Source organism: Geosmithia morbida (assembly GCF_012550715.1).
Source record: "Geosmithia morbida isolate 1262 chromosome Unknown scaffold_26, whole genome shotgun sequence".
Taxonomy (NCBI): Eukaryota; Fungi; Ascomycota; class Sordariomycetes; order Hypocreales; family Bionectriaceae; genus Geosmithia; species Geosmithia morbida.
Genome location: NW_023336213.1, coordinates 566,011 through 576,357, shown reverse-complemented (window position 1 = coordinate 576,357; position 10,347 = coordinate 566,011). Strand labels below are relative to the sequence as shown.

General features: G+C 49.0%; 3 protein-coding genes across 3 annotated transcripts; 2 read left to right on the top strand and 1 right to left on the bottom strand.

Moving 5' to 3' along the window:
- Positions 1–1,456: 1,456 nt before the first annotated feature.
- GMORB2_4941 (uncharacterized protein) lies at positions 1,457–3,063 on the top strand (the record flags this gene model as incomplete). Its single annotated transcript, XM_035466915.1, has 4 exons — positions 1,457–1,629; positions 1,706–2,345; positions 2,420–2,791; positions 2,860–3,063. The coding sequence occupies 4 exons, from the start codon at positions 1,457–1,459 to the stop codon at positions 3,061–3,063; spliced, it is 1,389 nt and encodes a 462-aa protein (XP_035318074.1).
- Positions 3,064–3,438: 375 nt separating this feature from the next.
- On the top strand, positions 3,439–5,301 carry GMORB2_4940 (FAD synthase; the record flags this gene model as incomplete). Its single annotated transcript, XM_035466914.1, has 1 exon — positions 3,439–5,301. The coding sequence occupies one exon, from the start codon at positions 3,439–3,441 to the stop codon at positions 5,299–5,301; it is 1,863 nt and encodes a 620-aa protein (XP_035318073.1).
- A 3,234-nt stretch (positions 5,302–8,535) lies between these two features.
- Positions 8,536–9,881, bottom strand: GMORB2_4939 (fumarylacetoacetase; the record flags this gene model as incomplete). Its single annotated transcript, XM_035466913.1, has 2 exons — positions 8,536–8,879; positions 8,942–9,881. The coding sequence occupies 2 exons, from the start codon at positions 9,879–9,881 to the stop codon at positions 8,536–8,538; spliced, it is 1,284 nt and encodes a 427-aa protein (XP_035318072.1).
- Between the last annotated feature and the right edge of the window lie 466 nt (positions 9,882–10,347).

The following is a 10,347-nucleotide window of genomic DNA, read 5'->3' as shown; positions in this document are numbered from 1 at the left end:
TAATTAATATATCTTAAAGTTTTTACGCATTTTTCTTATAAGTTGCGGATTATTTTAATATAGCCATTTTGATCCCCCTATCCGGATATATAGGTCGAGAGTTTRTATAGGAAAAAAACCATTTTGATATTAAAATGCGCGGATCTAGGATGTTAGGACCTTATTATAGGCAAACCTAAGTTTATTAGGAAAGAACCTATAATAGGTTTTAAGTTACGTTATAAATCCCTAGAGTTCTCCTCTAGTACCGTTAAAAGGTCTAGGGCTCCTAAGCTTAAGGGTTTCGCCTAGATCCTTTTAGGTATTGTTACTATTATTTCTAATATTAGAGGACGTAGGTATAGCGGAAGACATAGTGTTGGATATTGCTTAGTGTTTAATATAGTAATGGTCTAAATAAGAGCTATTAATGTGTAACGGTTAGTACGACTCTATGCTATAGGGTAGTTAGAGAAGTATCGGTTTTATGTTAGCGAGGCCGTTAGGGCGTCTAACTAAGCAATAAGGCAGTTATAGTCGTAGGTACTAGTTATAGAAGGAACTAGAGTTCTAAAAGAAGCGTTGACTATTATATTAATAGCTAGGTGAAGAGTGACTAGGCTATAGAAATGAGGTTGACTATATACTAGGTGATTCTAAATTATAGTGCTAATCGGTCGTAGGCCGATTATTAGTGATTCGTTATAATCGTAGGTAATCGTTGGAGTGGTCGTGACGATTTATAGTGATTCGTGGTAATCGTAGGTAAGTGCGTGTAAGTGAGTGTGGTGATGAGTAAGGAAAAATGTGGGGTGCACGTGAAGGTCGCATAACGGGCTGTAACACATTTTAATCCCCCTATCTAGATATATAGGTCGAGAGTTTATATAGGAAAAAAACCATTTTAATATCAAAATGCGCGGATCTAGGATGTTAGAGTCGTACCAACCGTCACATTAAGGTAATCGCTTAGTTGGTTATATTGTGTGTAAGTGAAGGTGGTGGTGATAAGTAAGGAATTTGTGGGGTGCACGTAAAGGTCGCATAACGGGCCGTAACATCTAGGTTGTTAGACCAGCGGCTCATTACTAATAATACAGGCTTAATGGATCCCAATAGGACAATGCCGTCTCCAGCCGATTGAGGGGTTCCTGCCTGCACCTTCTTTATATCACTGAATAGCGTTGCTATGCCCCGCACCCAGACCAATACTGTGATGGCTATCACTAGCCGCGTAACTCCTCTATCAGTAGGTCCCTGCCTGGCGGGATCTTTAGGGATTTTGCGTCATCCCTTTGCCAATATACGAATCCTTTTATCTTGTCCCGCAACACGTTTAAGCAACACCAACACCACCAGCGGCGCCCTCGTTTCCCCATACTTTCCTCGTACATCCTACTGCTCTTTTCAAACCATACGCAAACCATCCACAGCTAGTCGTCATCGGCCATTCTCATCTTCAGTGCCTCCAACAACCATGGTCGCCGAAAACTTCGAGGCAGTCCTGAAGGGCAAATATCCAGCCAAGGACCATGCCAAGCGTGTTACCGAGCTCTTGCGCGAAAAAGTTCCTGGGGTCAATGGTTTCATATACCTTGAGTCTACCATGACTAAGATGCAGGAAGACAATGACAGTCCAGTTCCTTTCCGGTATGCATTCAGGGATTCCACCGCCTAGGCACTCCGTTACCGTGTGATTTATGAAAGCTAACACACTGTGCCACAGGCAACGCCGGTTCTTCCACTATTTGACGGGCTGCAATGAAGCCGATTGTTTCTTCATTTACGACATTCAGTCTTCCAAGTCGACCCTTTTCATCCCGCCCATCGATCCCGATGATGTCATCTGGTCCGGTCTCCCGCTTAGCATCGACGAGGCTCTCGCCAAGTACGATGTCGATGACGTCCGCTTTACCACCGATATCAACAAGGCGCTATCGTCTTTTAGCACGGCGAATCCCGGGTCGACAGTGTTTTCTATCGATGGCCAGGTTTCGGACCATATTGATCTATCCATTTTCTCCAAGAAGAACCTGTCCGCCGTCAAGGAGATCATCAACCGCAGTCGCGTGGTCAAGGACGAGTACGAGGTCGCACTGATCCGCAAGGCCAACCAGATCTCGGGTTGGGCCCACAAGGCCGTCGTTGAGAAAGCCAGGACGGCTAAAAATGAGAGTGAACTCGAGGCTGCCTTCCTTGAGAAGTGTGTGGCCCATGGCGCCAAAGAGATGGCCTACCACCCCATCCTTGCGTCCGGTCGGGCCGCCGCTACATTGCACTATGTCAACAACAGTGCGCCCCTTCATGGCAAGATTAATCTGCTAATTGACGCGGGTGCTGAGTGGGAGAACTATTCCTCTGATATTGTATGTTGCTCTGCCTTGAATCCCATCCCAAATGTTCCCTTTTATCTGGCTTACTGGTTTCTGCGCTCATATAGACGAGAACCTTCCCTTTAAACGGCAAGTTCACCCCAGACTCCCGTGCTCTCTACGACATTGTCTACAGGATGCAACAGGAGGCGATTGAGCAGATCAAGCCGGGTGTGCTCTGGGATGACGTGCACACACATGCGCACAAGGTTGCCATTGAGGGCCTTTTATCCCTTGGCGTTCTGAAGGGAGACAAGGATGAAATCTTCGAGTCGCGCACCAGCGCTGCCTTCTTCCCTCACGGCTTGGGCCACTACCTCGGTCTCGATACGCACGATGTCGGCGGGAACCCCAACAGTTCGGACAAGGACATTTTGTTCCGTTACTTAAGGCTGCGCAACAAGCTGGAGGCTGGTGCCGTCGTGACTGTGGAACCAGGAGTAAGTGATCTCTCTTTCAGATTATAAAGTGATATCTGGGAGTTAAAGCGGCTGACATTAATCTGAAGATCTACTTTTGCGAATTCATCATAAAACCGTACCTCGAGGATCCGAAGCATAGCAAGTTTATCAACAAGGAAGTTCTTGACAGATTCTGGGACGTTGGCGGCGTCAGGATTGAGGACAACATCCTGGTCACCGAGACAGGCTATGAAAATTTGACGGATGCCATCAAGGAGCCTAGTGAAATCGAGGCCATCTTCAGCAATTAGAACAATTCATGTATTGCTCGATATAGAAAAATGACACTGGAATCTAAATCATGATATAATTGTCTAATGATAAGCGCGTGGGCAGAACAAGGAGTATTCTTTGAGAGCCTCAGAAGTATGAGGCCGTATGCCAATCCCTGAAACAACACTGTGGTAATTTCGTTATAGCTTGCCTCGGCAGCGGTCAACAAATCCAAGCGTGGGTCAAGCTCATATTAACAACCGCTGCTACCATATCGCGAGGGCCCCGTTCTCACTTCCTCTCCTCCAGGAGCATGCAGGACATTTGCCCCCGATGCTTTGACAGACATGACCACCACGGATCAGACTCACGGCTATGCTGACTTTGAACCAGTGCTCCAACCCATAAGAACCATGGACCCACCACGGCGACGGCCCGTACCTCAAAGTGCTGACAGCTACAGCGGGCGACCCATGCTGGATCCCAATGATTCAACATTGTCGAAAACTACGCCGCCTTCAGCCACGATAGATGCGCCCCGGCCATTACGCTTCGCTCGATCCGCAACGAACCTGCGATCGGCTCACCAGCGACCATCAACTGGAATATCTGACCGTGATGGCGGATTGCCAGTCGGCTTTGTCGTTGACGATGTACCGCCCCCACCGTATCTCTTGTCAGCTCCAACATATCACAGCGGGGCTGCCGTGGACAACGGGGGACTACGCCGTGTCAGGAGCTCATCAGCCTTGTCCGCTCAAGACCAACTGAATTACCCCAATGTCGCTCAACAAGAGGACGACCAGGTGAAGCCACAGAGTCGGTGGAACGCAGCTCTGGGTGAGGCACAATACTTTGCAGGTGGGCTCATCACCCGGCCTGCTGAATCGACACGCCACCACACCATAATCCGACACTCGCACGCGCTTGTCTGGTACCGCGGCCCCTCGACATCGGTATCCATTACAATTCTCTCGGACACCGAGCTTCCATCAACGCGCACAATATGGATCCAGCAAAAAGGCTACTCTGGCAACATGGGCATGAACCTCAAGGCCCTTGTGGGCACAACGGGTAGCTGGCTCGACGTGACGCCTGAGACAAAGGCCGGCCCTGAGCACCTACCTGACATCGAGGAAAGAGGGATCCAGCGTGATCTGGGCCGCTTCATCAAGAAATCCAGTGGGAGGCAAAAGAAGCATGTTCCCCGTGAGACGCTGATTGTGCGCATCCCCGCTGCTGCGACGGACGGATATTTTCGACTGGTTCTGTGCAGCGACAAGGATGGGAAAAAGGTGCTCTGTGGGTGTCCCGTTTTTAGGGTGGCCAGTACGAGCGCAGATGCAAGTGTGATGCGCGGCGCAAGCCTCAAGACTATACCTCTAGAGGTGGGTGTCAAGGTTGGTAGTACGGTCGCTCAGCAATTCGCCAAACGCTACACCGGGCCAGCTTCCCTTATACTTGAGAGCAAGGCTGCCAAGGTTGTGTCTCATAAGACAGTCAAAACGGGGGCCTCTCTAGGCATGACAGCGCTACAGACGACGGGCATTGATCAGGCCGTTATGGAGAGTTGGAAGAAGCATAAGGTTACACGCTACGATCCCATTCTCCACGATACAGCTTTGCTACCCGTGCTCGGTCCAGACAGCGGCCCAGAGGATCCTTTTCCTCTTGCCTTTGATGGAAGGGTTTCCAAAGGGACGGGCATATCCACGACGGAATTGGGGCTACCTACAGCAAACTTGCGAGGCGTACGTGACGAGATCAAGATGCGATTGAAGGGGGTGTATGCTGCCTGGGCTTGTGTTTCCGTCCCATCGAATAATCCTAACGATGGTGTCTCTGGTGACTGGTATCCGGCCATTGTGACAATTGCGCCTCTCCGATACGCGCCCCCTGAGGTCGTCATGAAGAACCGTGTCGCAGTGCACTTGATGCACGACTTCTCCGGTGCTTTGTTTTACGATATGAAGGTCAAGGCTGTCCTGGTGGGGTACTTGCACCCGCCAATGCCGAGGGATGCGGACCTGGTTGACGTCGTCCGGCAGCATGATGAAGATGTAATATCAATCATGGCCAGCCTTGGGCGTGAGATGTGGTCTGCTGAACGTGTCATAAATAGACACGATGAAACCCTGGATCGTGTAGGCGCTGTTGTGGGGTCTGTCCAGGGCCGTATTGATCGTGTCCCGCTGCACTTGGCTGGCGTGAGGAGTGAAATTGCAACACTGAGAGACAAGGTTTACGGCAATGGAGGCATATGGATTCCTCGCTGATTGTTCGAATATGGGATACGCGTGTAATAAACAAGGCAACCAAAAAGGAAGAACCTCCCCTTTTGACTACCCATGTACTACTTATTCTTAATTTTGCCAAATCCCAAAGTCAAATTCAAATTCAAGTCTCGGCTAAGATAATCCTTCAGCAGAAAATGCATAGTTCGTGCAGTTTTGCTATCAAGAGCAGCCAGTCCCACTCCTCGTTGCGGACAAAAAGACTTAGGTTCGGTTGACACCCGATCGGCTCATGACGATACAGCAGAGAGGACCGTATGTCACAGCACCAAACGAAGTCAACTCAACGGAATTTGAAGACTCAGGGGTCGACGGCTGCTCGCGAGGGAACTCTTGGGTGTTGGCCGGTGCGTCCATCTTCTTGACAGACCTAACGGGCAAATGGGCCATCCTTTCCACCGTCGCCTCATCTTGAGACTGTGTTCCCGGGAGCACCAGATACTGTAAATTTGAGGCAAGAGAACTCATCCAAATGCCTCTTGCCCATGAAAACGGCATTGTCGCCTATCCGTTCGAGTTTGACGTTGTCGATGCATGCTGTTACATCCGGGTTATAGTAAAGCAGGCCTTGAATCTCACACAGAAGCTGGCTGGCAATGGTCCAGAGGCTAAACAGCCCATCACGGCCCTGCTCCATGGCAAATATGCGTTCGCAGTTGGTTTCGATAAAGGCATTAGAATAGTCCATGCCTAAGTCGTGGTCACTCAATCTTTTTGAAAGCCGAGTTGTAACCTCCTGTAGCGTATGTCGAACACTCGATGACGTGGCCAACAATTAGGGTACCAGCTAACTCTTGCGCATGAATTTCCCGATCCCAACTTCACCACCACACGGTGGCGCCAACAGCAACGGCAACACTGGCAACGCCCGCAGAGGACAATGTCGGCGCCAGCACGGAGGCATTTGGAAACTCTCGTACGACCGAGATAACACTGGGTACATACAAGGTCGTAGCCCCATTCCTGTATGGGTATGATCTTCCCGACATACTCGATGCGTTTTAGCTCACTAGTATCTGGAATTGGCCCTTACAACACTGGATAGCGCATCTTGTTCGATTTATATCAGTAGTCAATCACTCATCTTTATATAGAAACCCCACGACCTTCCTCAAAAGATAATGTTTCAACCCAGTACGTGGAGACTTAGTGTCACTCATGTTGGCGCTGATAGCATCGTTAGGCATATGTATATCCTTGAAATATTCAGGGCTCTCGTAGGCCCCAAAAGTTGCCAACTTCTCCTCCTGCTCCATATCGCGCATGACGCCATATAGCAACGTACCAGGCTCGTTCTCACGGCCAGTCGCCACTACTTCTTTCCAGTACGGCGCGGCTTTATCCACGCCTCCTGGAACGTAGTCAAGCTCGGCAAAGATTACATGCGGGTCGGGATGCTGTTTAAGCTCGGGACGAGAAAAGAAGAAATCTCCGCCGAGATATTGTAAAGTGAGAACAACGGGAGGGTTGGCTTCGGAGAATATGGGCACAGAACGTAGCCATGCTTGGAGCCTCTGAGCAGGATCTGAGTTTGCATGGGCTTCATACGCTGCCTGGTTCACATACCTGCCAGCTAGTTAGACAAACGGAGGAATTGTGTGTGAATGCATAGATCTTACTCTTCGATTAGCCATACTGTCTTCCCGTCGTCTTCTCGTGGAACGAAGGCAGCGTACTTTTTCGTCCCCGGCTCCAAATCGATAACGTTATCGACAATATCGTCGATTCTCTCGAGGAGCTGATTGCTCGTCAGCATTTCCCATGATGCCTGAGAATAGGGGTGAACCATTCACAAACCTCTTCACGAAGCTGTACATCTGTGGTGGGAAGTCTTAGCAAGGTCACAATGTTTCCGGTCATTTTAACCGCTTCAGTTGCTGTCGCGGTTGTTCCTTTTTTTTTTTTTACGCCAATTGTGAGGGAAGATAACAGAGGAAAATACTAAAAATGCCTTCCATAATATGGAAGTGTGGGGTGGTGGGTGGGGAAGACCTTGAATTAATATTATGTCTAGAGTACTCCATATTATATCTGGTGAAGTGGAAGTTTTAAAGACTTATATGTATTGTCGGCATTGTCGATACATTACCGTGTACTTAATATTCTCAATATCGCCGGAACTGAATTAGCGTGATGTGTGTGCCCTGGAGACCCCTTCATCGTACTAATCATTGTGGCACATCCAGTTTTATGAAAACGGGTTGAGGGACTTGCGCAAGAAGACGAAGCGGGGGTAAATGATCGTCCTGGGCGAGGCCCTTGGCATAAGGGTCGTTGATATCCCCGGCGGATGTCATGGGTTTGGAGACGATGCTGGACGTGGTCCTTCGCTAGACGCATAGTTCCTGGACTGCTTCCATATGTCACGGGCGAAGCTCTCGTCGGGTTTATTTCCCACCATTGTAACAATCTTTTCGAGAGCGGTAAATGAGGCGGCACGGAGGCTGGCATGACTCGAATCGAATCCTAACTTATGAACAACCAACAATCACTTCCCCCCCCCCCCTTCCCCCCAACTTTCCCTGCACAACAACGGAATCTTCGAGGATCGCCCGACGAAAGGAATCGACAAAAATTGTGAGTCATTACACGATCACCTCCCCTCTCAACGTCAAGTCTCGGCCATCGAGCTATCGCCGTTGCCGTTGCCATCGTCCCTCATCTTACCCCTTGAGAAGGAGGGGGAAAGTCTTCACCGTCCGGGGCACGCGGCTCTTGGCCTTTTTGCCTCGCTCAATTTGGATAGCGAAAAATAAAACCAAGTTCCGCAATGCGTTAGTAGCCTCAGGCCACTTGTTACGTGTTACAGCCAGCTGTCAGACTGTGTGAGAGACGTATATCCGGCTGGTACAGCCACCCAAGCAATCAGGCCTAAAGTTTTGCTTATTGGCGCAGCGGTTTAGTCCAACACCTCCGGAGACACACACATTTTCACATAGTGCTAGCTAGTTAGCTATCATCATCATCACATTTTCCATGCTTCTGGTGCACTATATCGAGTACACGACATGATGTAATATCTTACGTGAAGTAGTAACTAAACTGTTTCGACGTCCTGCTCGCCCTCAGAACTAGATACAGATGTGGTACTGCTGATGATCCCGAGGTCAAAATAAATGTCACTAATAATCAAGTTTTGTGATATTCAATTTGATTCAGCAAAGCCATATAGAGAGCGTACTTGATGAATGGACAAGTTCATCAAAACCAACTTGCTTAATAAGGCGAGGGTAAAGGAGCCTCAATTGTTCCTGACACCTCCCCAAAGCCAATCCGGGCACCATCTTTGCCTGCCCAGCCTCGCATAACAACCGTGTCGCCATCATTCAGGAAGATCCGCTCCTCTTTTCCAAACTTAATCGGGACCTTGCCACCTTGAGTCTGCTCTAAGAGACTCCCTTCTGAACCAGGCTCTAAACCTGAAATAGTTCCGGAACCGAACAAATCACCTGGTTGTAAATTGCAGCCACTTATTGTATGGTGTGCAATCATCTGTGGCCACGACCAAAGGATATTATTTGAATTCGTTCTTACTATTGTCTTTCTGGAGCCAGACTTTGCTATTTTTCAGATATTAGTATAGCATAGTAGAAATGATTGCGGTGTCAACACGGTATCTTACCAATAAGGTCAACCTCAAGCGTCACATCAAGGACGGTTTCCTTGCTAGATTCTTTGAGGTATGGTAGAAGAGTATTCTCGTTAGTGAGACCATGGGTCCGTGGGATTGCGGCGTCCGCTAAAACCACCCAGGGACTTATGGATGTCCCCATATTTTTTGATGTAAAAGGTCCCAGGGGCACATATTCCCAGGCTTGCAAATCCCTTGCGCTCCAGTCATTCATGAGTACATAGCCGAATATATGTTCTTCAGCCTTGTCCACGTGAACCGGATTTCCCAAGTCGTTCGGGCGGCATAGAAACATGCCCATCTCAAGCTCTATATCCATCTTTTGACACGGTCCTAGAATAGGCTCCTTAATTTCAGCTTTCGGGTCGCGCAACGTTTGTCCCCAGGGCCGACGAATTGAAGTCCCTGAGACGACAACGCTGCTTGCTCTTCCATGATAGGCGACGGGGAGGTGTTTATAATTTGGCTGCAAAGCATTGGAGGGTCCGCGGAAGAGCACGCCGACATTGTATGCATGATTGGTCGAAGCATAGAAATCTGTGTAGTCTCCTACTGCCATGGGCATATGATTCCTGAGATCTGAAAATGCGACCATGGCCACAGTCTTGAGCTTAGGGTTATCTCTAAGCAGGGCTGGGTACTGCGTGTCACTTCGGAGGATATCCAGAAGGTAGGTCCGCGTAAGGCGATGAAATGGTCGGCCCAGCGCAGCGAATTCGTTGAGTGTCGATCGAGAAAATACAGCTGCATGTTTCTCGATCTCGGGGGATTGTGAGAAACCCCCGCCATTAGAAAACGCCTTGAGGTCAAGTGCGTGATCGCCAATAGCTATGGCAGGACGACAGGTCGAATCTGCGTCTGTTGAGATGATGCCGAATGGAATGTTGGCCAGAGAAAACGGCGATTCGGCGGCAATAGGAACCCAGGACATAGTGGGTAGGTCTTTACGTTTTCTTCTGGTTGATGGAAATGTAGGATGGCTTTCCAATAATGAAAGATAGTTATACGTTCTCAATCACAGTACCCTCTTTGAACCTAGAATATGCGGCGACCGATGACGAAACATACGAGCCGTTACAAGCCGGTGAAGCGGCTTAGCTCCACTCGCGGAATCCAACTGCCACATTGTGCATTCCGCCTACCCCGCCTAACCCCGTACACTAATAATTGTATCACCCATGCTGTATGACTAACTAGCCCCCAGCTGCTGCCACACACTCAACTGCAGGTAGCTTCGTAGATATATATTTCTTTCCTTTTAGACAAGCAACTAGACACACGCATATCGACTCAGAACGTATACGTAGGTAGAGAACACTGGATTTGCGTCTAGGCGTCATCCTGTGTTGTCTCCCACTAGAAGCACACAGGTTTGCCATCTAGAATGATATCACAAG